At 46.9% G+C, this 27,306-nt stretch overlaps 1 protein-coding gene across 1 annotated transcript in view; it reads right to left on the reverse strand.

Moving 5' to 3' along the window:
- Window positions 1–8,393: 8,393 nt before the first annotated feature.
- traf4a (tnf receptor-associated factor 4a) overlaps window positions 8,394–27,306 on the reverse strand; it is a 34,466-nt gene continuing 15,553 nt past the window's right edge. The window contains exons 2-7 of the mRNA XM_012839800.3: window positions 20,641–20,692; window positions 16,614–16,718; window positions 16,128–16,289; window positions 14,651–14,812; window positions 12,945–13,100; window positions 8,394–11,033 (exon numbers count right to left, since the gene is read on the reverse strand). Coding sequence (XP_012695254.1) covers window positions 10,377–11,033; window positions 12,945–13,100; window positions 14,651–14,812; window positions 16,128–16,289; window positions 16,614–16,718; window positions 20,641–20,692 — 1,294 coding nt within the window. The 3' untranslated portion in view covers window positions 8,394–10,376. The remainder of the gene's footprint in view (window positions 11,034–12,944; window positions 13,101–14,650; window positions 14,813–16,127; window positions 16,290–16,613; window positions 16,719–20,640; window positions 20,693–27,306) is intronic.

Below are 27,306 nucleotides of genomic sequence, written 5' to 3' on the forward strand. Positions count from 1 at the left end.
TGTGCTGTTGGCAAAATCTGTCTATGTCTGACCTGGGCTGGCACATGTTCAGGATAAAAAGCGTGTGCGTGCACGAGCATTACGGTCACGCGCAAAGTGTCCCGGTTTTAGGTCCGGGAAATCTGGTCACCCTAGCTAACTAGCAAGATTACATATAATCCATTCGCTAAAGTTGACAATACAACACTTGGATTTTTACCAGTATTCCTCACTTGTTGACAAGTTGCCGTGTTTGGCTTCCTTAATGGGTGTGCTATGCAACGAGTAAGATATGTGTAGTGTTGTTGCACTGGCTATGGGCTTTATATGTGCGCCCCTATTTTAATCATGTCTTTTTTGTATAATGTAGAATAAATGGACATATCATTTTTGATATACCCGCCTCTAAAATCCTTAAAGAACTATGTGACAGGGAGTAGGAAAACTTTCAATGATAAGGTACATCTTTTCTTCTTCACTCCACTAAAGTGCCGGGGGCAATTCACGCATTCGTGAACGTTTTCTTATCTGGAATTCATTCTAGGCTAGAACAGGATTTAAGGATTTACCTTTCTCCTTGGCACGTTTCTCTTCTTCTTCTTTTCTTTTCTTCTTAAATTGCGCCCCGGATGGCTTTTGCCTATTCATTATTTTGTTCTTCAAAGTGTCTTGAACACACACACACTCTAACGTCTAACCAAACGCCTCACTGTGCTAGCATGTTCTGACAACACCAAGGACGTACGTACCCCTTCCGTTTTCGATTTTTGGCTCATTTTACCTTAATGTTAGATTTTTTTTTTTGTCAAAATATTGGTTGGAGATATAGAACGGGGCGCAAAAAAAACTCTGTCCAGCAAAAAAAAGACACAATTCTTGTTTTTTTTAATTTTTTTGCTGGGCGCAGTTTTTTGCGCCCCCCCTCTGAGTGGCGCCCCTAGGCGACCGCCTATACAATATGTAAGGGATAATGTATAGAACGCCGGTCATTATCGGGAAAATAAGCCCCGACAGGGCGAACAGCACCCCGACGCGAAGCGGAGGGGTGTTGCTTCGCCCTGAAGGGGCTTATTTTCCCGATGTTCTATACATTATCCCATACATTATCCCTTACATTTAAAATAGGGCCACTATACATTATCCCGCTTATTACACGGCTACTTGCCAAAACGAAAAAATAACTTAACACAGTGTGTCTTTTTATAACATTATTTTAATTACAATTTATTTGTTACCATTCGTGGTGTTAAAAAGCAGAGAAATAGTTCGCCAAAGACGTTGAACTTCAAAGACGTTGAACATTCTTTAGAACACAGCTGCTCAACTGTCAGCTGAAACTCAAGATCAGATCAGCTGACGTCGCTAAGCAACGGAATACACTGAGGTTGATAAATTACCGGACTACTTGCGGAGTGCTACGAAAGACGTGAATCCGAGGCAAAAAAGGCCACTTCCCTTGACAGCGGTCAATTATGCATAGCAACGGTCAAATATGGAAAAATAGTTGACCACAGAACGTTGGGAAGCCCCATTCAAGTGAATGGAGCATTCTACAGCATTAAGAAGAGCCGTGTAATAAATATATATAGGCTAGATGTCTCGTCCAACGGAGTCGAACGTCCGCACATAGCGGCCATCTTGGCCCAGTCAGCTCGCTCACCCATAACATTTTGTTGGTAGTGGTATGTACTTTTTAAATAACCATAACTTGCTCAATTTTCAACCGATTTACAAATGGTTTGGTTTCTTACAAACGTTATTAACGTGGTTATAATTCGGGATGCTTTTTGGATATTTTTTTTTTAAATAACATAATTATTCATAAGTATGCAGTGTCATAACTACATCTCTGACGTTTATAACAAAGGAACCCGTTTAAAAATAGTTTGAAAATTGAGCAAGTTATGGTTATTTAGAAAGTACATACCACTACCAACTCAATGTGATGGGTGAGCGAGCTGACTGGGGCAAGATGGCCGCTATGTGCGGAAGTTCGACTCTGTTGGCCGGCAACGCGGACGAGACATCTAGCCTTTATATATATCTATGGCCTATACCGCCTGTAGGAAAAACCGCCCCTGATGACACACCTTGTCTGAGAGCACATTTTCCCAACGATTCCGGAACAGTTTGGTGATAAACAATGCCTTTTCCAGCATGATGGAGCACCTTGCCATAAGGCAAAAGTGATAACTAAGTGGCTCGGGGAACAAAACATTGATATTTTGGGTCCATGCCGAGGAAACTCCACATACCTTAATCCCATTGAGAACTTGTGGTCAATCCTCAAGAGGCGGGTGGACAAACAAAAACCCACAAATTCTGACAAACTCCAAGCATTGATTATCCAAGAATGAGCTGCCATCAGTTAGGATGTGGCCCAGAAGTAAATTGACAGCATGCCAGGGCGGATTGCAGAGGTCTTGAAAAAGAAGGGTCAACACTGCAAATATTGACTCTTTGCATCTTCTTCATGGAATTGTCAATAAAAGCCTTTGACACTTATTAAATTATTGTAATATACTTCAGTCTTCCATAGTAACATATGACAAAAATATCTAAAGACACTGAAGTAGCAAACTTTGTGAAAATTTGTATTTGTGTCATTCTCAAAACCTTTGGCCACGACTGTAGGCCATATACACAGCGCTGACATCTGTCCTTCAGAGCTAACATAGTCACCACCGATACGGACAGTGGATCAAACAGATGTGGTCCCATACAGAATTACAGGTTTTGTATTGTAAACTGTGGTTCAGGGATAGGGAATATGTCAGAGGTGATGGGACAGTGTTGGGAAGCCCGACTTCCTGTGCCGGAAATCAGGCACTGCCACACAGCTTCCGCTGTAAGTAGGTGGAATTAAGTCATGAAATGCAAAGCACTTTAAGAACTCAAACGCCATAGAAGCACTATAACTACAGTGCATTTAGTGCACCTTTTGTCGGGGCAAACACAAGTCTGCCTGTGAGCTCCTTCAGCTCCCGTCCTGACAGACAAGGGGGCTTTTTTGAGAGACGAGTGTTGAGTCAGAGCCACTTCACTGTAGCGTCTCTCTGCAAACAATGCCGCCTAAGCGATCTTTTCCCCAGCGTCTGTTCCATACATGGCATTTGAGGGCAGGTTACCGAGTTTGTTTTTTGAAGCGTGGAGATGCGGTGCCGAGTTAATGGCCAGTGTCTCTGGCAGGGGCGGTAGAGGAGCGTTAGATGCGGGTGTTTCCACTGACGGGGAAGGTGAGTCAGTCTAAGCACATAATGGACACTAAAGACAAAGAGCCACTCACAGTGCAGGTGGTCATCATGAGGCTTAGTGCGTGTCGAGAGAGAAAACTCTTAGGCACACACTCAAAAGGGTGTGTTTAACATGAAGAGGGGTGTAGACGTCAGCAAGCCAAAAAAGTCCCTTTTTCCACAACAACGAGAAAGAAACAGAAACACATGGAAGAAATGAAGCTACTCAGTATCGGCACCATGGTGCAACTAGACGAACATCTATTTGTGTCACTCCAGCACCCATTTTAAATCACACTTTGCTGTTACTTGAATGCTAGCTAATGTCACTAAACAGAGGAAGTAGCACAGCTCAAAAGAGATTACTCATTGTCTTTCCTCTCTCTCTCTCTCCCTCCTCTTCTCCTTGTCCTCCTTTCCCCGGGTCCATGAAGGGCCCATTGATCCGTCAATCACTCTCTGGGGGGGAGGGTCAGTGTAAGCCCAGCCCCCTGGCTCCCTGGGCTCTGGGTCACCGCCTCTGGTTCCGCTCTAGCAGGCCCACTCCAATGGCCTGGTGGGGTGGAGCGAATGGCCTGTCAGTCCAACTCCACCCCTGGCTGCATGCAAATCACCGATGGATCAATACAGAAACAGAATCCACTGCCATCTGCCTGCTGGACAGCACAAGCTCCCACACCACTCCTGCACCCCCAGTGTACGCATGTAGGCCACAAGCTGATTGGATCATTTTGACGGATGCTGTAGCGAAATTGGCAATAGCGCAATCAATCAATTAGGCCTAGTGACTTAATGTAGGTGGACATTGTTTGGCTTTGAGTCATACAACGAGTGACAACAACTTAAATAGCACTGACATAGAACTGAGTACTACCTGGACCAGTGTGGATTGCAGTCTTGTCCTAGTTCTTTCAGAATGTTTCAAAGCTGTGATCATAGATAATTTTTGTGGCTTTATGCAAGTTTGAAATAGTAAGGGTGGGAGGGAAAAAAAATCACTTCTAGGGGAACATCTGTTCATCAAATCAAATACTCTCATGGCAGATATAGTTACGTATTTTATATTCATGAATATCCCCCAAATAAAACTTTCTCTGAGTTTGCCATTCACCCAGGACAAATGATTCTCCCAGAGGGCAAAAAAACACACCTGTCAGAGTTCAACCTGAAGAGTGCGGGGGTGGGGTGGGGTGGGGGGGCCATCTGGCTGCCTGGCTGACTGCAGACAGACCTGTCGCAGGGGCCAGACCAGCCCTGAGGAGAGAGAGACGCCAGGCAACAGAGAAGAGGACGCAGAAGGACGCAGAACCCATGCATCACCCACCAGCTTGTGTCTGTGGTTCTCAGCAGCACACAGAGGCAACTGACAGAAACAGAGCAGCACAACAACAGCAATGGCAGAGGAACACTGAGGGGAACGGAAAACAAACAAGGCTGACTGCTGTCAGTTTTTTATTGCACAAACACACGTGTTATATATGGAGGCGACACACACACACACACACACACGCAGGCCTGAGGTCGGCGTGAATTCGTCTTTTGCCTTTAACCCATCCCGGATCGTCCCTCCTCCAGGATCCTCCAGGAGCAGTGGGCAGCTTCTCAGCGCCCGGGGACCAAGTGAACCATCCGTCTCGGTCAGGGACAGACAGGAGTGTTCTGTTCTTTTTGCATGTTTTTCTGTTGGGGTTCTTAGTGGAGGAAACCCCTTGTGAACATGGGGAGAACATGCAAACTCCACACAGAAAGGCCCAGGAGATAGCCCACCTGAGCACTGAAGGTCTGGGGAGGACCTGCCCCCCAGAGCCAACAGCGCCCCATGCGGGGATCGAACCCATGACCTTCTTGCTGTGAGGTGACAGTGCAAGCACCTGAGCCACCGTGCTTTGTCATTTATGAGACAACCATGAAAATAGAAAATGTTTTTATGGATGTTATATCAAATTACCAAAACAATACAATAAAATAATAGTAGTTAGTAGAGGCTTTTGTCCAAAGTGTTGTGTTGTGGTTATTGTTGATGTTATTCAGAAAGGTAGTGTCTATAGAGTAATGTAGAGTCTGCTTTGTCCAATCTGCTTTAAAAAGAACCCCCCCCTCCGCCCCCTCATGCTGCTTCCTCCTTCATTCCCACCCTGTGAGTTACAAACATGCCATTATCTGGCGTCATGCGGAAATATGTTCCGATGCATGGCTCACACTTCAGTGTTCACCACACCTCTCCCCTGGAGGCAGATAGCTGTGGAGCAGCCAGGGTGTGGGGGTGGAGTAGCCAGGGTCGGGTGGGGGGTGGGGGGAGGATACGGGGCTGGATTCGGGTCTTATCTCTTGTTGCTGTGTTTTCCCACTGCTGCGGGACAGTAAAGGGGATGGGTCTCTCTCTTTGTGTGTCTTTCTCCCTCTCTGTCTCACTCTCTCTCTTCCTCTGTCTCTCTCTCCCTCTCTCTCTCTCTCTTTCTCTCTCTGTGTCTCTCACTTCAGTAGCCTGCAGCTATCATAAGAGAGGGGACTATTGTGAAGCTACATCCTTCGGCAAAAACACACAAGACACAGACACAGACACACACACACACACACACACACACACGCACACACACACACACAATCCTCTTCCCCAGTCAAAAACTAAATAAACTATCACCTATTACGTTTCTCTTTCAATCCTCACCCTGAGCTGCTGAGAACACAATACTGCCGTGCAGCTCAGGAGACCAGAGGGAATAATGTGGGGGTTTTACCTGGTCAATTATTAACCAAACAAACAACATCAGACAAGATGGAGTCATTCATACACATGAGGAAGGCAGTTGTCTGTTAAACTGACAAGTGGTATCAGCATCCTGTTATTTAGCCGAAACTAATATTTGCATTGGGTCGACAGAGAGAGCGGTGTGTAGACAGCACACCTTTGAGATGTGGGAGAAGGCAGCGGTTGGGAGCGCTGTGTCTGAGCGCGTCAGACGGGCACGTGAGGCTCAGCCGCCCCATGTGGGCAAGGGTTAGGCTGGGCTCCGCTGGGTTGGGCCCGGTTGGGACGGGCCATGCTGGGCCAGCAGGTAATTACACACTGCTATTTTCTCCTGCGGCGGCCCGGAGAGAGAGAGAGAGAGGGGGGAGTTTGTGGCGGCCGACGACAAGGCTTTTGGGTCGTTCCACCCAATTTTAAATAACACTGCCTCTCGACCAGACTGAGTGGAAACAGAGATGGACTGGTGGGGGAAACACGCAGGGGGGTGGATGAAGAGAGAGAGAGAGAGAAAGAGAGACAGAGAGGACAGAGTTAGAGGGTAGGAACAAAAGAGAGAGAGAGAAAAAGAGAGATGGGCTGTGAGAGTGGGAGAGAGATGAGAAGTGGACAGTTAGAAGAGGGCAGGAAGAGAAAAGAAAGAGGAGGAGAAACAGAAATGGAGGGTAGAGAGAGAGAGAGAGAGAGAGAGAGAGAGAGAGAGAGAGAGATGGTGTGTGAGTGAAAAGCGGACAGTCTTAGTCACAGCACTCAGAAAGTTCTCACAGTTGAATGATGCTACAACCACACACTGGTAGTGATCCTAGCGCAGTGCTCAAGAGACCTATATGGAAAATTCATGACCAGTGCTTTTGATCTGTAATGAGCTGTCTTTGAGGTGATTATGCATCCACCCTTAAAATACCATACTAGGCTAGTCACAAAATGTTTTGGGGGGTCGATATAAGAGGGTTCAGAGGCAGGACCTGAGAAGTCCCTCGTAATTGAAAGAGCATCTGTCCTCGTCAGGGACCCCTCAGGAACTTTGAGGTAGGTGTACGCCCCCCCCTTCCTGCACAAAGGCCCTTCCCCCCCGCTCAGCGTCCAGAGAAACTTTGGCACCACATCAAAGCGCCGTACAAGTCTCTCTCACTTCCTTTCCTTCTCGCTTTCTTTCCTCTCTCCCACTCTCCCTCACTCCCCCACGTCCCTGGGTATTTAAACACAGTATGTGTGTGTGTGTGTGTGTGTGTGTGTGTGTGTGTGTGTGTGTGTGTTGAAAAGTGTTGCTTTTCTGTGTAGCTTTTTGCCTCCTTAACTGACCAGACAAAGCAAAACAAAGAGCTGAGTCAATTCACGTTCTGGAGTAGAGCTGGCTAGCCATTCTGCTGACTCGGGCCAGAATCTCAATGAGAGTTTCCCCCCTTCCACACAGCCACAAAGGGAACTGTGTATCCTCAAAGGGCAGCAAGGCAGTAGGACTCCTCTAGCTGAGAAGCATCACAGTTCAAACCTCTTCTTTCTCCACTTCCAGTGCTCGTTCGCTGTTCATTCTCCTCTCCAAGTGTTAGAATGCTCAGTTTCAGTGATGCAGAGTAATGCATATTTGCGCTATGTGTCAGCGAAGCTATGTATTTATTGACACCACCGATGGGGTGTTCCTGGTTGCCTTGCGTGTCTCCACACAAAATACTAGTGTGTGAATGTAAACAGGGAGTATTCAACAGTGACTGTAAATATTTGTGGGGGATGGCATTCTCACGCTGTGACAGAGAGAGAGGGGGGGGGAGAGAGAGAGATAGAGAGAGGTGTGTGTGGGGGGGGGGGGGGGGGGGGGGTTATGTGACCAAAACTAGCGTCACAAAAACTACAGGGTCAATGAGCATCGGGTCCACATATGCCACACAGACTGGTGAGCCATGCAAATGTGTTTATAAAGAGCATCAGCACAACGACTTTGTATTGACTGTATTTTATTATCTTAAGGGTAATTTTACAAGCAACCATGAGTTGACATTTTTTAAAAACACTTTTTTCTTTTTTTTCTCTCTCTTCTCTTCTGAGGGCCAATCGCTTCAAATCAAGCTTAGGCGATGGCTCTTTCAAATAAATACTTTTCAAGAGGAAATAATACAGACAGAAACATCGGAGTATCTGAAATCCCCAAAATCAGACCAAATGAAGGAGAAAACATGAAAATCAAGCCCAAGCGTCCGCACTGAGAGATGACACTTCGTACAGGAGATCACTTAAAGTCCCTTAGGACCGCAACCTCCCCTCCACCTTCTCCAGAACTCTCCACTTCAAAGACACGTTGTATAAAACATCTGCAAAATACAGTATCTTACAAAAAGAAAGACAAAAAAAACTAAAAGAAATCTCAGTTTGTCATAAAATTGTTGTAAAATATTGGCTGGTATCATTGCATGATCAAAATCCCCAGACTTTTCCTTGTCAAGTAAAAAAAAAAAAAAAACACCTCATGTGCTTCTGCCTTGTCTCTCCTCTTAAACACCACCCCTCCCCCTGCCCCCAAACTGTTAGTATTCACATATATTATATAATTATTTATAATATCTATTAACAAAACTCTGCCACCAGTCCATCTGTAATCTGATTGGGCGACACAGACAGCTATCTTTCGTCAGGCTCCCTCCCCCCACTCCTTTTCTAGAATCCTTTAAAGTCCTCTGCTTTAGTGGTGACCATGGTTACCAGCACCTCACTGCGTAAGTCCCACCAGTCCATGGAGTGGAGGGCCACCTTTTCAACATACCAGCAAAGACCAGCCAGATGAAAACAAACAAACAAACAAACAAACAAACACATAAACAAACAAAAGAAAACAGAACAAACAAACACATTGAGCCTGAAATAAAGCTCAAATTCACTGCTCACAGTTTTACATGTAGAAAAAAAAACAAATTTGGTTCCATTGGTTGACAGGTTGTCCACTCCAAAGACAAAGAAAGAGACAAAAAAAGCCCTCAGCAACACCACCATTCACTGCCTTCCACTGTCAGAAGGGGGTTTCAAGAGTTCCAAGTACACGTTACTATATGAAACGTTTATGGTCGACAGTCAAGGACAACATGGGTTGGCTAATCAAACATGGGCCAAGAGTGACCCTCTGGAATTCTCTCCCAATATGTAAACAAACTCTGCCGCAATGGCTTTGTTTTATCTCTGCACTCACGTGTGTAGGTCCTACTTTACACAGGGCGATGAGAGTGAGTGTGTGTGTGTGTGTGTGTGTGTGTGTGTGTGTGTGAGTGTGTTCAGACTCCCCCCACACTGTATGACTATGACTACATTAGCACCTTTGGCCATCAAAGCCCAGGAAACTCCGTATAGGCCAACGGAGGTTTCTTTTCTTCTCTTCAATTAAGGCCCACATGAACAGCTGTAATTCAAACGGCCTCAAACATGGGGTCAACCGGTGACGTGTCTAATCAAAACGATAAGCAAGTGTGTGCCTAGATTCTGATCAAGTGCTACAGATTTCAAAATGCAATTGTGGTGCGAAAGAACAGTAATTATATATGGTCCTACGAGTCTACGTGGAGTTCAATCTGTCATTAGACAAAGACAACAGAGTGGCATTAGTTTGGCTTTCTAGAACTTTCCGTCATCTTGCTAGAGTGATGGGACATGGATAGACAAAGAAAGTTATTTACTTCACAGTTGCTGTTAGTTCACTTAAAATGTTCGAACAGGGGAAAAAGAAAACACAAGGTCGTGAACTGCGGCACTGAGCACGAGGGTGAGAGAGGAGTGTGTAAATAAAAAAGGCAAGTGTGTTTTGAGTGTCCCTGTTGAATTCCTAACATCTTCGAGCCTTTTTCTTCACAAGCTTTAGGACCGTCTCAGTCAAACCACAAAGCTTCGACAAGATGCGTTAACAAACATTCCGCTTAAGTGCAAAGACCTTCCTGGTCTCCTTGCCACACTTCGCCTCGTGTTTGTTTATTTGTTCTTTTTTTCATATCTGCATCACAGAGACAATAAAAACAACATAAAAACTCTCTCTAGGCACTATTGATTTTTTTCCCAAGGCTTTGATGCAGATTGAAAAGAAAAAAAAAAAGTGTCAAAAAGAAATCCAAATTAGGATAACGATTTTAAAACAAAATGTTTCAGAGTGATGGTTCTGCGGACCAACCACTTCGAATCTCCTACATTTTTTGAAAAATCACTAGCTTCTCCAACTGGTCGCAACCAACACAGATGACCTCCGAGTCCTTCAGGAGTGCTTCTGAGTGGGGAAGGTAGTGCTCTGTCTATAAAACAGTATATGCATTTTAGCACATCTAGTCCAGACTTCACCACTGGAAATAACAGAAAGAAAATAAAACAAACAGTCTTGTCCATATGACTCTTTTGTGACTTCACTTGACAAATTGTCTGGTTCTTCTTTGTGGCCCCCTAACAAGTACAGCTCAGGTCATGATCTTCTGCGGGATCTCTATGGAGGCTTTGAGGAAGATGGCATTGTCGCGGACGTAGTTGCGCTTCTTTATCTCCTCGTGCGAGATAAACTTGGGGTAGCCGAATCCCAGCATGCTTTCATCCATGGAGTCGCGACTGCCGCCCCCTCCACCCCCAGTGGCCCCGCTGGGCTTCTGGAAGTTCTTCCAGTTGGGGTCTGGGTTGAAGGTCTCAGTGATGTGCTGCGGCTTGGAGAGCGATGGGTCACTCTGGTCCATGATGGAGAAGGTGACCTTGTAGGAGAAGGGCCACTCCAGCAGGTTATCGTACTCGCCGGGGAGCACGCGGATGTAGATGGACAGGTGGGTGCCCTCGCCGCTGCCGTTGCCGTTGAGGAAGGCCGACACCTGCAGCTTGTAGCCGTAGCGGTGTGTGTAGAAGGCCGGGCTGAAGAACTCGTGGTTGTTGCGCAGCTTGGCCTCCTGGAGCTTGCGTGAGTAGTCGGCCAGCTTCCAGATGAGCACGCCGTCATGGCTGATGGAGAGCTCCTCCACCTCCCGCCGCAGCTCCAGCAGCTCCTGGCGCTGGCGCACCACAAGGTTGCACATCATGGTCAGGTGCGACTTGGTGGTCTCCTCCAGGTGACGGCTGATCGCCATCTTGGGACACTGTAAGAGAGACAGGGAGGGAAGAAAGAGAAGAACAGTGTGAGTGAGAGCGTAAGGGAACTAATGTGGGTAGGGCTGCTAACCAAGCTGATGTCCAAAATGACTCCCTGTCGATCAAGAACCCCTAAATTGGCCCAAATGCAGCTAGTTGGCTAATTATCAGCCATCTTGGGACACTGAAAGATATAGATGGAGATGAGTGAGAAGACATGGAAATTGATGTGATCTCAGTTATGTTGTCTCAACTGTACCCACTGTCTCAACTGTCCCACAGAGCCAGATGTACATTATAACAAAACCATGTGGGAATCTTCTAAACCAATACAACGCTTAGGTGACCAGATTTTTAGGAACAAAACTCCTATCCCCCTTCCTCCCTCCCCAAAAAACTGAACATAAATATGCAATCCAATATGGCTACGCAAGCAAGCAGCAGGGCGTTTTGGGGAGTGCAGGCTGGTCATTGTGCATGAGAGATTCATGGCTCACCATGGACCCATCAGCACTGAAATTCAATTAGCTTTATGACATAGCACTGACTTAATGGAATGCCTTTGAAGCCGCTATGAGTGAAAATCATTGTGAAAGAGAATCATTTAATTTGACTGCTGATTTCCATTTAAGTTGAAGAGAGGACGTCCCAGAAGCCTCAGTAGCTGGGGATAGTCCCCGTGAAAGCAGCAGCTGGGGACATCAAATCTTGAGTGCAGAGTGGGTGTATGGGCCATTACTACTGTGGGCCAAAGCCTTCAGCAGATTCTCTAGCACAGGCAGAAGCCTTTATGAATTTAAACATGGCCGCCCCCCATAAATGATGCACTCAGCACTCCTCCCTCCTTCCCCATCTTTCTCTTTTCCCTCCGGTTCCAAGGGAGAACAAAGCCTATTGCTTGAAGCAGGAAACCAGCCTGCTTTAGTGACACACAAACACACACACACACACACACACACACACACACACACACACACACACACACACACACACACACACACACACACACGCAGTGTCTATATCCGATTCACATTGAGTTAATGTGTTCAGAAAATAGAACAAAAAACTGCCCTGTCAGATCGGAAAAGTGTGACTCATTAAAACGAACCCCAGAGGCAGATTTCCAGCATGTTTTCTTTAAAGACAGTCATTGTTCCGGACAGCAGTTAAGGCGGCGGCTCCGGTAATTTCGGAGATATGCTCGGAGTTTAATTTTAGATGCTCAATTACGAGCAGAAAAGGGGAAAGCTGAACAATCGAGCTTGACAGGCTTCGCATGACAATAAGAAGACAGCAATTCTTACATCTCGTACTTTAAAGTGTCAGTGAAATAAAGAATTCAGTTTTTTGAGAATGTATTTCTTAAATCCACATAACAATGTAGGGAACTCTATCAGGATTTCATGATTTGACTTAAGTGTCTGTTTTCCAGTAGCCTCAATTTGTCCATACAGTGTCTGTCCTCATCCTCTAATTGCTCACACTGGTGCTCACTAGCTTCACCAACTGCCCAGCATGACCAGGACAGGAGCCTGAAGGACAGGTCAGTGCTCGCCCCTCTTAGGGACATGAGGGCACTAGCAGGGTGGGCAGTGGAGCTGGCAGCCTGGCATCCGGGCAGTGAGTCAGTCACAAGGGGGGGGGGGGGGTGAAGATGTTTTGCGGGTGTGTGACTCATGACAAGCTGGCATTCCGACCGGAATTCAGCCATGCGAAAAGAATTCCATCCACTGGACAAATTAAATGTTTTTATTTTTTTTTTAACCACTGAAATGAAGCTGGTGTGACACAAGCACTTGCTGTTAACCCGCTACCAATTCTTGTGTTCCTTTTTAAGATATGTTGTTGTTGTTCAAACGACTAAAGTATGTGAACTGAAGTGTTATTTCTGTGAGTGTTGTGGCCGTGAGTGCCCTTACCCGGTGCTTGCAGCCGGCGTCCTTGAAGGGGCAGAGGACCAGGGCGCTGCCGCAGCTCTCCTTCACGTGGTTGGCTAGGTCCTCACGGGCGATGTTGGGCGTGCCACACTGGTTGGGGCACTGCACTGGGAAGCGGGGGCAGTGATACTGGTGGTTCTGTAGGGAGGGGGCAGGAGAGGGAGAGGAAGGTGAGCAGGGTTGCAGTATCTGGACATTAACACACTGTTTGATTGCTTTACAATGAGGAGTCATAGTTGGTTTAGTTCTTTTGTTATAAATAAAACAGGATCACAGTGATACGGAATCACTGAGGTTAAATCAGCAGTATGAATAAAGCAGCCGTGAGGCAATTTGATTAGTAAAACAGCCTGTAGAAATCAATGAGGTACACAAGCTATGTAATCGATAATCTCAACATGCAATCTCAGTGTGGTTGTTACTGCAATACAACCACACTGAGAAACTCCACTGGCTCATCTGAGGGGCGAATGGGGGAACCGTCAGCAGCGGAATGTGTGGGCGAGCAGAACAGGTGACGAGGGCCAAGCACAGAGGGAACCCTGGTCGCAGAGGCGACCTATGAGTCAGGAGGACTCCCCAACATGAACCTGTGAAAGGGATCTCCTCACAGGAACACCACAGGCCACGAGGTGTCAGGGACTCTCTGTGTGTCTGTGTGTGTGTGTGTGTGTGTGTGTGTGTGTATGTGCGTTAGCATGCCCCTGTGTATGTGCATGTGCCCGTGAAGGAATGTGTGCTAATGTGAGCGTGAATGTTAGGGTGTATGAGTGTGACAGAGCATTTGTGCCTATGTGCATGTGAGTGAATATGTGACTGAGAGCAAATGTTAGTTTGTGTGTGTGTGTGTGTGTAAGAGAGCATTTGTGCCTCTGTGCATATGCGTGAATATGTGGCAAAGAGAGTGTTTTGGTATGTGTGTCTATCTGTTTTGAGATGTGAGAGAGAGAAAGAGAGAGAGTGTGTGCATGTGTGAGTGAGTATGTGGGTGTGTGTGTGTGTGTGTGTGTGAGTGTGTGTGAGTTTGGGCACAGGTGCAGTTCGGGGGTGTGGGGAGTTGGCCGTGCTAGTACCAGTCGCAGGAGGCTGGCATGGCACTCGCTGGGCCAGGCTCATGAGAGCCGCCATCATGCCCGCCTCTGCCTTGTGCCACCTCACTCGCACTGCCCTGAACCATCATCACCCACCCACCAACCGCTGTGAGGGAACGCTGACACACTCTAACACGCACACACACGCAGGCACACGCGCACGCACAGAGGGTCGGGCGCACTAGCACCTCAAACCCCTCCTACACTGGGTACATTCCCTTCTGCTGAAGTCTGTGTGCAGCCACAGAAAGGAACACAAACACCACCAGACTCCTCAAAGAAGTTATATGTGTTTGAGACGTCATCATAGAAACTTCTAGGCTACAAGTAGGTGCATTATTATTATGATACAATGCTACAATGCTATGCTATAATGGCAACCTCAAGATCAAGATGCTCCACAACAAGAGACCACCAATACCAGTATTTCTAACCTTCGCTGTGCAGCATCCGCTCAGTAACTAAGATTCGGGGTAAAGGGGCCGCACTATTTGTAGGTAGGCAAAAGAGCTGTGTCTAGGACCGCTCTGTGTCGGCCAGAGGGAGTTTGGTGTGGCAAAGTCTGGCAATGGCACGGCATGGACTGGCGAGACTCACCTGGATGGTGTCGAAGACAAACTCCTTTCCGCAGTACTTGCAGGGCTGCGTGCGTTTGGGGCACTCGGCCATGCTGTGCTGGGGTAGCAGCCTGCGCATCATACGGGCGCCACACTTATTCTCACAGTACACACTCTCCTGGGGACAGATGCCCGTGTGGTTCTGCGTGAGGACAGGAGAGATGGAGGGACAACAGAGAGGAGAGAGAAAGAGGAGAGGGGAGATGGAGGGACAACAGAGAGGAGAGAGAAAGAGGAGAAGGGGAAAAGGGGAGGGGAGCGAGACAGACAAGGAAGAGAGACAAACAGGGACAGAGAGGGACCAGATCATCAGTCAGAGTTCAGCAATATCCACACTAGAGAAAAAAAACACCATCTTTGCTTTTTTTCCCGTTGCTGTTTTTATTCATAGCTATAAAACGGACCCCGCTTCAAATTGTTCACACAACTATGTCTGTTTATCTTGACTGTGGCACTTTAACAAGCTGCTCTTGAAATAAGCACAAAGGAAGACTGCTGTTACAGAGAGCCTGTGGTGACATGAGGGTGCTGCTTATGGCCTGTATAATGAGTCAAAGAGCATATAAATGTAGGAGGGGACACTGATTAAGAAACAACACTGGGGTTTGGGCATCCCATCCTGGGGCACTCTCTTTCTACAAGTCTCCCCCTCCCCCTCCCCCTCTCCTCCCCCTCTCCTCCCCCTCTCCTCCCCCTCTCCCTCTCCCTCTCCCTACAAGTCCCTCACTTTCTCTTTCCCTCTCCCTCTCTCTTTCTACAAGTCCCCCTCTCTCCCTCTCCCTCTCTCCATCTCTCTCTCTTCTCTCGACCCCAGACACCAACCCATCATGAGGGCAGCTTACAGTTCAGCCTTTTCATTCACACCAGTGGACTGACTGTGTGCCCATAAAGGGACTTTGTACGGCACTTCCTGAAGTCAACATACAGTAACAAGTCTGCTATTCATGGGAGTGTATGGGTGTGTGAGTGAGTGCGAGACTGGAAAATATAATTTAGAGGACAAACTCAGGCCCCTGGTTTGCTTAAGGGTGTTGGAACACAGCAAAGATTTTTAGCACAAACAAATCGATCTGAACGGGTCAATGAGCTCGCTGTAGCCTTCCAATATGAAACCAAAGCCAGACAAACTGAGAATGGGTGTGTGTGTGTCTGTTTTTGTTTTCACATTCAATATAAAATCATAGGTCTATTTACTTTCCTTTTACTACACACACACACACACACACACACACAGCCAAAAAGTACAGTATGAAATCCTTACACAGATAAAACTACATGTCTAAAGAGGGAATACAAAAACTGTAAAACAGGCCCCTAAATGAGCAACTGAAGATGAAGACAGACAGACAGACAGACAGACAGACAGACAGACAGACAGACAGACAGAGAGAGAATGGGAGAGAGACGGACAGAGTTAGATGGACAAAGATAGACACATCCTCGTTATAGGGCTTTACCTCATAGGCCTCGCCAGTGAACTCGCTGCCACAGAACTCGCACTTGACCTTCCGCTTGGGGCAGTCGTGCTGCAGGTGCTCAGGCAGGTCGCGGCGCGTCAGCTTGATGGCGCAGCGATTTGGGCAGGGGATCACGTTAAAGGCGCAGGTGGAGAAGTGGGCCTGAGGGCGGAGGAGAGATGGAGGAGAGATAGAGGAGTTAAAGGGAGTTAGAGAAACAAATAAAACATGGTCACAAACACACACAGGCAAAATCACCTGTCTTACATAAGGGTTTGTGGCAAAACACTCTTAATACTTGTATGTGAGAGCATATATGTGCTTTGAAGACGTACAAGAGAGAGAGAGATAGAGTGATTAAGAGTAAGAGGAGATAAACAGAAGATAACGAAAAGATACAGAGAGACAAAAGAAAGAAAGAAAGAAAGAAAACAAGAGCAACCGACCACACAAACACACAAGCCCTGACCTGGGCCCCAGACTGACCTGCAGCTGTTTCATGGGCCCACTCCAGCGGCAGCCTTCCTCACTGTGGATGCAGCGGATGGGCAGAAGCAGGATCTGCTGCTCCAGCTCAGGGTCGGGATAGATCTACACACACACACAAAGAAACAGTCAGGTATTAAACACTTACACACAGTAATGCTCAGATGAAGTCAACATTGTGGGTGGACCCGGACCTTGCCCATCTATATTTAGCAGAAATATCTGCTTACAAGAAAAGCACTAAATACTACGTTGATCTATTTAGATACATGTACACAGTATTTTTAGAGGTCTGTGCACTATGAAGGTGTTTGTTCTTTATAGAGCACTGTATAAACAGCTTCAGGTGGGCCCATATAGCAGCACTGGATCAGATCTGTTCTAGCTTCCCGGAGGGACAGGACACTTTGATCCTGTGGTTTCTATGTTCACTTAGGGCTGCATTCAGCCCTGTTTCAGGTCAAGGGAGGCTCTGCTCTGAGCTTGCAATGGTAAGAAGGAGGGACCCGGCGAGTGGCCCACTGATCTGACCCTGGACCAGTGCAAGTCCAGTGATCCAAGAAGAGAGTGCATGAAGGTGAGCCTAGTTGGATGCAGGCGAACCAAACTAAACCCCCTCGTACTTATTCAGTTCTTTAATGACGAAACCATGACAGTGTGAGCTTGACAGACAGGAGGAGGAGAGGGAGAAAGACTGGAGGCAGAAACATGGAGATAATAATAGATGGTGTAGAAGAGAAGGGTCCTATAGTCCACCAAGATCTGAAGGGAATGAGGAGCTTCTCGATCCAATCACAGTCAAATCCTCTACCCCCCAAAACTGTGATAAGAGAAGGCGGGGGTGTCACTTGGATTTAAAATCACAGCTTACTGTCTCTGATGATATAAGACCACGCCATGCAGTATGCCTTACTGGAAACCGTTCTCTCTCTCCGGGGGCCTGCACAGCATAAGACTACACCAGCCCTTTTCAGTGTGCTATGGACACACTGTGGTAATGCTGAGGCCATCCAAGACACTAGGTGATTCAGGGATGAGCCATATCCCTGCAAGAGTCAGCGGCCAAATGTGAACTAGAACCGGAGCATCACGCAAACTAACAAATGGTTCACTGGGTCCCTACAAGACGGGCCTCCAAGAAAGCACAGCGACCCAAAAAAACAGTCTGGTCCAGGCCTGTCCAGGACGCTCTGAAACCACACCAGATCCATTTCCCTCTTGCTCCTATCTGGGCGTCCTTCAGCGAGCCCCTCTCAGGTTTATCTCATTCTAGTGCGTCACCCTTTCCACACTAGTCTGATATGGAGAGCGGTCTCACTATGAAGGTACAGGGCGACACGAATGCTCCATGGACTTGTATTGAGTCTGGTCAGCTGTTAGTGACAGAAGGACTCCTGTCCAAGGTTAAGAGTGAGGAGAGTAGTTGAAGAGGTCCCTATCAATAATTGATCAAGAGCAGGGACAAAGCTGATACTTAGACTCTCCGGCTATTTTTAACCTCGCAGCATCCCTAAACACGGAGCAGCCATGTATCCAGTTTCTCCGATATCGGAAAAAACAAAGCCGTCTTGTCATACGGAGGTCATAACAAGGCACCTCCTGACCTTAATATCCCTCTCTGCCATGGCTGACTAAGACAGATACCCGCAATAAGATTTCTTTTTTTTTCCTTGCCAAGGAGCACGTGTGCTGAGCCAAGCCAAGGCTGGAGTGAGGGGTGGGATGGGGGTGGGGGGGAATGAAAAACCCTCTAAAACAAGCCCTCACACTCCCACATTGTTCTGCAGGGCCAAATCTGTGGAGAACCGCCATAAAGACCTTTTAATAACGGCGGGCCAGAGCAGATCAGGAAGGTAAGCTGCTCAGAGACCCCGGGCCTGGGTTTACTCTGTCTGCTTCAACGAAAAAAAGGAAAGATTTCAAACAGCAATGTCCCTCTCTACTGAGATGCTTCTCCTGAGGCCCTAAGGACCCTGATAGGAGTAGAGGCCAGCAGTCAGGGCCAGCAGGAAAGACTTGGGTATGGGTGTGTGTGTGTGTACCGTTGGGTTGTTTTTCACAGGACAGTCTTCCAGAGAGATGGTGGTGAAAAGTGTGTGCACGTGTATGTGTGTATGTGTGTGTGTGTGTGTGTGTGTGTGTGTGTGTGTGTGTGTGTGTGTGAGTGTGTGAGTGTGTGTGTGTGTGTGTGATGGGGGGGGGGCAGTAATTCCCAGAGTGGTGTGTGTGAGAGAAGGGGGTAATTTATAGGCCTATGGCCAGTGAGCGCCACAGTAAATAATGTTTTATGACAGGTGTCCTGCCACTGCTGCTTCTTCAAAGCATGGTGTGTGTGTGTGTGTGTGTGTGTGTGTGTGTGTGTGTGTGTGTGTGTGTATTGTCTCTCTGCCTCTCTGCCTCTCTGCCTCTCTGCCTCTCTGCCTCTCTGCCTCTCTGCCTCTCTGCCTCTCTGCCTCTCTGCCTCTCTGCCTCTCTGCGTTTGTGTCCTTTTACCTACTCAATGAGGCTTAAGCTTGTCTATATGAAAGCTATACAGCAGTCAGATTTGATGTGGTAAAGCCCCGAGCCATTAAATGAGGTAAAGCCCTGAGACATAGGGGAGAATCGCACAAATTATATATTTTCCACTGCAGTCATCATGTCTTAGATTATATCTACAGACATACAATGCCAACAACAGCCTCTTAACTTTTACAGGAGCCTTTCGTTGTGGCTTTGCACGTAATAAAATGCATACCAAACATATCTAATAAAGATTACACAAAAATCCTTTGTGTCTAAAACAATGCAATAGTTTCAAAGAAAATATGGAGATATATGTAACCTCCTAAAGCATGCTATGAACTAGCATAAATTATATAGTGCTAGATGGATGTAACTGAGGAAGCTGCATCCAGTAATTGAAAGTGTTTTCTGTCATGCTTGGTCATGATGGCTGGTGATAAATTTCAGGCAACAGCATTGCTTATGTTTTGGCACCGAATGGAAGAAATGTCTGACTGGGACATTTGTCTTCTCCACAACACAAATGGCCATCTATCTTTCCTCCCAGGTAATCTGAATAAATGCATTGAAAAGAGAGACGGGAAGAAACCCAGATTGAGAAGTTAATTAAAAAGATAAGTCAGTCCCTCAATAAGAAGACACATGACTGGTGACCTCACTGACCACTTTGTGCTTTGCCAACAGAGGCCCAGGCAGAGTCAGGGATGGCGCTGTTTGCTTCTCTCGTTTACCTTTAGCAGACTGACCTCAAGTCCACCGTGTTTTCTCACCCATGAAAGAGCCACGTTTTAGACTAACAATGGCAGCCGTGTCTGTGGACAGCTTGAAGGCTTCGTATTACTTCCACTCCATCAACTACCCTCAAAAAATGGCTTGTTGTTAAAAAACATAAATAACTTTTGGTCATGTTTATCATCGCGTGCTGCCCAGTGACATTTTACCATCGGAGCGCTTAGACGAGAAGCAAGTTATTGTTTTGTCAGATCTGACTTGGGGGAAAAAAAAAGGAATGAAATATGAAAAAATAAAATGATTCACTCTCGCTTCTTCCTTCAACCTCTGCCCTATCGTCCTCCTGCCTCTGAACTGGATCTGACGTTCCGAGGCGGAGATGACTGCCCTAGGGTTGTTTGTTAGCACAATTAGCCAGGCCCGTTGGACGGCTAATAACACGGGTTCTCCTTCCCGCTACCCAGAGGGCCTCGGGGCAGAGGGCTGAGACCTTGGCTAGGGGACAGCCTGGCGAGAGGGCGCCCAACCCGGCCTAGCTGTTGTTTACAGCTCATGGTGACGCTCATTTCAGGTGGCATTTTCACAGCATTAGTCACTAGACGGAAACCCATTTTATGTTGTTTTCATGTTTTTAAGAAATAAATTAATAAATAGAAATCTGGAGATTCTATTGGTGAAGATGAAGTAGGCAGTCATGTATAACGCCCACAGAAAGGTCAGTCTCTGAGGGTTTTTGGAGACCAAACAAGACAAAAGTAGTTTGTGGTTTTTGATGGCTGGGTCACAATACCTTGGCATAGTCAAGGGGTAGTTGGTCCTCGGGGCACTTGAAGACACCCTCACTGCAAAAAAGACAGAAAGAGAAACAGTCAATCACTGACCAAGAGGAGATGATGGCAATTGCCTGTGCATTCACTTCAAGTCATAGTTATGGCACATTATGAATCCTACACACTTCATAGAGTTTCCTTTGACTCAGTGAACAGCAACAACAGCTTTACAAGAGCTACACTGGACCGTTAACAAAGACAGCTTTATTTGAAAAAATCAGCCATACTCTGGCCTCACCTCATAACCCAGATATAATCCTGCGTCTCAAAAAAAAAAAAATCATCATATCATAACTGTAACTGCCCAGCTGGTGTGCACAGCATTTTTCAAGGATGTTACGTTTAATGCCCTCAACCTCTCCATTCTCTCCAGGAATCTGCACCATATTATGTTTTATGACAGTGGCTTCCCCAGACACCTGGCCTGTCTTTGGAGAATACACTCTCTTTCTATTCTCTGCCATTCTATCCTTTCCGTCTCACTTTGTTTTTTGTTTTTGATTTTTGGTCTCATATTTTGAAAGACCGGAGAGACCATGATGGAAAAGTGCCTTACAAAACACAGGATTCCAGGCAGCTTGTCCTTTGCACTTGGCTAACCTCTCCACGGAAATATTGATCGCTTGTTTGTGTGTCTGACGGGCAAAGCCAACCCTTCCCACCCCTGCTCACATTATATTTTTATTTTCCCACTGCTTTGAGGAAAATAAAAAGACTTCAACAAACATAACCATTGTCGTCACATGTTTCCTTAAAACCAGCAACGGAATCATAGGATTGACTGGAGAGGACATTTTTGAGTTTTGGAGAGGGCCATCTGACAGCCCAAGGGTGCAGTTAACATTTCGTCATCCCTCTAGACATTCAGCCAATCAGGAGCACCAGTGGCAGCATGAAATATTCACAGTGGTGAATAATAAAAATAGTTTGGACCGAGGAGAGGTTTGAGAGAGAGAGAGAGAGAGAAAGAGAGAACGAAAAAAAGAGAGGGGGGGGAGAGAGGGGAGAGAGAGAGAGAGAGAGAGAGAGAGAGAGAGAGAGAGAGAGAGAGAGAGAGGCAGCAGAGTTCAACAGTCACGGTCCCATGAAAAGACCTTCATAAGTATGAGGTAAAAAAACGCATAGGTCACCCCTGAGTCATTCAGTGAGAGGCAATATGGGAGTCCTACTGAAACAGTGTATAGCAGAGCTGAGGTAGGGGCAGGGGCAGGGGCGCTGCCGAGGAGGAGGAAGTAAAAGAGATAGATAGGATAGATCTGAATTGCTAATTCAAACATGCTATTTTGAGAGGTAATTCCATCTCCATGCTGTCGATGTATATATACTGTAACTGGGATCTACCCTGGCCTTGACATTCTACCTGTTGTGATTGTGAGGGTCATTTGAGAAGCAGTCAGGCTAAATGATGTCAATGAAACTACTGCCATAGGAAACACAATCTTAACATTGTGCTCCAACGTGCCCCAATGATATTGCTGCCATTTCAGCTCAATAGTTTTTTTTTTTTTTGTTTTGTTTTTTTGTTGGTGGGCAGCCTTTTTGTCTTGGAGAACCCTGCACCTCTTTCACACTATCTGTGAGTCTCCGAAGAGGGAGCAGAGAACAAAGAGGCAGTAGAACGCTGCACTTTCCCTCAACCTCCACGGTTCTCCCCGCAGCCTTGGCCCCGGCCCCTCGGCCCAGCACAACTAAATAGATTAAATGGGGAAAGCAGAGTGGCCAGAGAAAGTCATGGCTCCTCACAATGTCCCCATTGAGGAGAGTCCCGTGGGCCCCTAATCTTAAGGGACGGGTGTCACCTGATTTACCATGTGATGGGGGAAAAGAAGAGGAGAATGGTGGGGTATACAGGGACAAATGCCTCAAAGGGACAAAACGTGGGCTAAATTCCTTTTAAATTTAAATGTAACCGAGTGTTAGTGAGTCAGTAGGACTGGGGGAGTTCATAACCACAATGGCCACTCGAAGAAGGGTCAGTCAGTTACCAGGGGAAGAGTGTAGTGAGAGGACAACGAACACACGCAAAACAGAATAGAACAAAACGACCTAAGCAAAACGAACAAAGGAATCACTCACTCACTGTTCTAGTTATTGGTGTGGATTTGAGGGTGCTGAAAACGCATCATGCACTCCAGGTAAATGTGGGACAAACCTCTTTGAACTTTGCATGACTTTAAGCAGTAGGTGTAGGGCGAAGGGGAGAAAGGGCAATGAAGCAGTTTTTGACATCCTGAGGTAATCTGAACATGGGGCGAGGAGGAGGAGGAGGATGAGGAAGATGAAGATGAAGACAGCAGCAGCAGAGCTAAGGGCTCAGTCTCCTGGCTGCTCCTTCCATGCAAAGAGAAAGGCGGTGACTCAAGGACCTGTCAGAACGATTCCTTCAAAGATGGGACACACACAGAATAAGAGGGGAGGGTACGAGAACGAGATAGGCCACAATAGAGAGAGAGAGTGAGAAAGAAAGAAAGAAACGAAAAGGAGAGACAGACAGACAGACAGACAAGTATACAGAGAGAGACAGACAGATAAACCAAGTCACACATTTGTCTCCTAGCCCACGCTGTCCCTGACACCAGCCTCTGCTGCCACTTGCGTGTGCTAGAGTCTTCCTCAGCAGTGGGAGAGGGCACTTCAGCGCAACCATGACTACACCACCAGGAGTGATAACAGACACATAGCCACCTCACAACAAGATACCTTCTTTGTGTGTGTGTTTGCCTCAAAATCTTTTAAAGAGGTTCAGACTCTCAAACACACTTTCAGACGCACACACACATAAGTATTTCTACACTCTCTCATAGCAGAAGGTCAAGTAAACAAGGTTTCTCTTTTCTCTTTCTTTACAGGGGATAGAAGGAGAGATCAAAGAATTCATTCACAACATTAAGTGAACACTGCGACATTCCATGCGCTCTCTCTCTGTCTCTCTGTCTCTCTGTCTCTCTGTCTCTCTGTCTCTCTGTCTCTCTGTCTCTCTGTCTCTCTGTCTCTCTGTCTCTCTGTCTCTCTGTCTCTCTGTCTCTCTGTCTTTCTGTCTTTCTGTCTTTCTGTCTCTCTGTCTCTCTGTCTCTCTGTCTCTCTGTCTCTCTGTCTCTCTGTCTCTCTCTCTCTATGACACAGCATTGCTGGAAGACCATCAAAGAAATAAAGTAGACGCGCTCTTGAAAACAAATTCCCAACATCGCGGTGGTCTGAACACAGCAAACTCATTAGCTTATTAAAACAACACTGAAAAGATTTCAGGGACAGATCTCGCTACAACCCCACTATCAGACTCTACACTGGACTGGCAGGCTGGCTCAGCACAACCCTAGTTAACATAATCACTGCATTAAAATTTCAGAGCCCCCCCCCCCCATGGCTTCTCAAACTGCAGGCTTGGGCTCCGCAGCTGTTCTGTGGCTCAGGGGAGCAGCACGAGCCCTCGGCCCATGTGCTGGAGCGGGGCAGGCAGGCGAGCCTGAGGGCCAATTAGACTATACGCTAACGCTGTGTCTGTCACAAGCACAAACATGAGGAGGAGACCATCAGACACACTTTTTGACACACGCGGAACAGACACAGAGACAGATGTACACGCAAACAAGCACGCACACACACACACACACACACACACACACGTCCAGCATTATTAACCCTCTAGCTATTCTAGTTAGATAACACTGCCAAACTCATCTCCCCAATTAGCGTGTCCCTGTTCGTTTGAGAGTGAAAGGGAAGGGGGGCTGTCCAGTCCCCTCACCCCCCTCCCCTCCAATCCACCCCACACCACCCTCCCCCTCCTTCCTACCTCGAGCCCTGATTAACACGCCATCTTTTTCTGCCTTGACACACATTCAGACGGCAGTCACAACACGGCCATCTTATAGGCCATATGACCCCTGACAGGCTCTCCAGGTGATGACCACACCCCACGGTGCCTTTCAGATGAAGGAGCCCCTTCAGGTTCAGAGGCAGTACTATAATCATGCATGGCGTGTACGTTACTGGGGGATTTTTTCCATCATTTTTTGGCTGCGACAATCTCTCTGTTGTGGGCAGAAGTTGAATGACCTGTCTGACACTGTGCACAGCGTGTGTGTGTGTGTGTGTGTGTGTGCGAACATCTCTGTTAATGTGTGTAAATGTCTCTTAGTGAGAAAAACCTCAATTCCTTTTCATGTATTAAAAAAAAAAAAAAAAAAAAAAGGATTACCCCACAATGAGCACAAACAAAGAGAGAAAACCCCTTAAATATTGTCCATGCCTGCTACTCACACTTGCTGGCTCTTTGTGGCTTTTTTGCTCCATAATTCCATGCCTGTGCTCCCAGAGTGATTGGAGAAAACAGGAATGCTGTTTCATCTCAGCAGGAGACCCCTTAATCCCTCAAATCCCACGTTCTCTGTGTGTGTGTGTGTGTGTGTGTGTGTTTGTGTATGTGTGTGTAATTCACATTTCACTCCCCCACCTCCAGTTTTCAACACTAATTAGAGTGTAACGACTTCCTACCTGGCCCACCACTGTCTGTGGAGCTTGCTTAGGGCACTGTGTCATTATCATTCTCCTGGTACCACCAAGGAGCAGCTGCTATTAAAAGAGTGTCATTAAACACAATAAGACAACCATGATGGTATCAAGCAACAGATTTTAACCTTTAGACGTCATTCTTTGTCCTCGAATGGGAAATGCTGTGGCCACTGTCTGTCTGTCATGTGTGGGGCTTTCTCCACAACAGCTGCCTGTTGTTGAGGTGGACCTCTTTTAGAAGCATCCAGGTGAGCAATTGTTCTTGTCCTTATACACCTGAGGGGGGACACCCTAGCCTAAGACAAGACTTGGGGAGTGTGTGGCAGGACATTAAGGACCTAGGCTACACCCAGGGAACTTGATACCTCAACAAAGCAACAGCATCCACCCCCATCACTGTCTCTCTCAAACACACACACACACACACACACACACACACACACACACACACACACACACACACACACAGCTGGCTCGGTTTTCAGTCTGGGAACAAAAGAGAGGATCACTCCTCATCCAATCGAGTGACCAGGAGGGGAAGGGGATGACAAAACCTCCCTGGCGTTTTCCCTCCAAGCATGACATCATCGACTGCATACTTGATTACCTCTCCCCGCCCGACCCCCACAAGCTACTGTGGAGCCGGCTGAGAGCATGTGATTGAATGCATCCAAAAAATGCCACTTCTTCCTACTTACAGAGGCTTATGTCAGCCGTGACCCCTGTGACCTGTGCGAGGGGGAGTAAATGATGAGGACAGGCCGGTCATAAATCCAGTCATATCCACTCGCCACGTCCATGATGCTCATAGATAGAATGCGAATGTCCCCATGGCTGGCTGTAAACTGACCGGTTTGACAAGGTGACAGCAATGAGTAGTCAAAGACAGAGACTGAGGCAGATCCACCAATCCACCCTACCGGGGCTTTTTATATCTTCCGTCTCTATTTCACATAATGAGCGGCAGTGTCGATACAGACTCAAATGATGGAGCCAAGCGGCCTCTTTTCTGCCTCGTCACACAGAGAAGTGCTCAGCCTCTGATTTAAATGGCTGCTCTCCATTTGCGCGTGTTTCTCTCTTTCCCCTTCCAGACTTTAGTTTTGCCAATACAGACTCCGTATGATGCAAGTAAAAGAAAGAGAAGAAAGCGCTGTACAACAGGGGCGTCTTGGCTGCCTCCCCCCCCCCCACTCTCTCCCCCTCATGCCATGCTGTCGCTCCCTTGGGCAGAGCAACTTCTCTTCTGCTCGGATGGAAGGGATTTATTTCATTACGAGGCCACGAGGAAAAGCTGCGAGCCTGCAGACCTCACAGTAAGAGAGAAGGACTGCATATTCATGGTATGTAGATGGAGCAAAAAAAGTGCAACATCAGAAACAGGGAAAAAACTGACTGACTAGCCTTTTGTGGTGTAGATAAAAACATCAGCAACAGCTTCCAATCCACACATGGGTGCCACATAACGACAGGACAGATAAGGTGTGAATGCATTCAGCGCAATCATAACACAAATATTTCAGGAAATTCCTGGCATCATCTGGAATCATTAATACCCAGTGATGGTGGAGTACAGAGTTTGGGATCAGTCTGCAGCAGCAACATTCTGTTTACTCCTCTGCATCCATTACATGCAATGGTCCTCTAATATGCAAATAACTACACAACAAAAGTAGTCCCCAGTGTGCACAGAGCACAGTACATACAATAGGCAGAATTACACACAATGGAGAGAGCGCAGTAGGTATGCAACTAATACTTGTCTCTGTGTGCACAAACGTGTTACTCTGGTAACCAGGACTCCATGGATTGTTGGTTAGCAGTAGGCAGTGTTGTGAGTTGTGATAGCCACCCTCTTCTCTGCTACTCTGTCACCATGCTGACATTTGTTAGCACAAGCCATCTGTGCATTCACTCACTCACAGTGACCTGCCATGCTGAAAGGTTACCAAAATATCCGGGCACTTTTTGAAAAATTTCAGCTTTTATTTAGTGGCGGTTTACACTGGAAGGGATTATTTTTTGGGAAAATGAAATGTCTCCCAGCATTCTGCATAAATATCAACATGGTGTTTAAGTGCTCTGGATGGGGGAGGGGAGGAGGGGCGTGAGGA

Source organism: Clupea harengus, chromosome 9, assembly GCF_900700415.2.
Source record: "Clupea harengus chromosome 9, Ch_v2.0.2, whole genome shotgun sequence".
NCBI lineage: Eukaryota > Metazoa > Chordata > Actinopteri > Clupeiformes > Clupeidae > Clupea > Clupea harengus.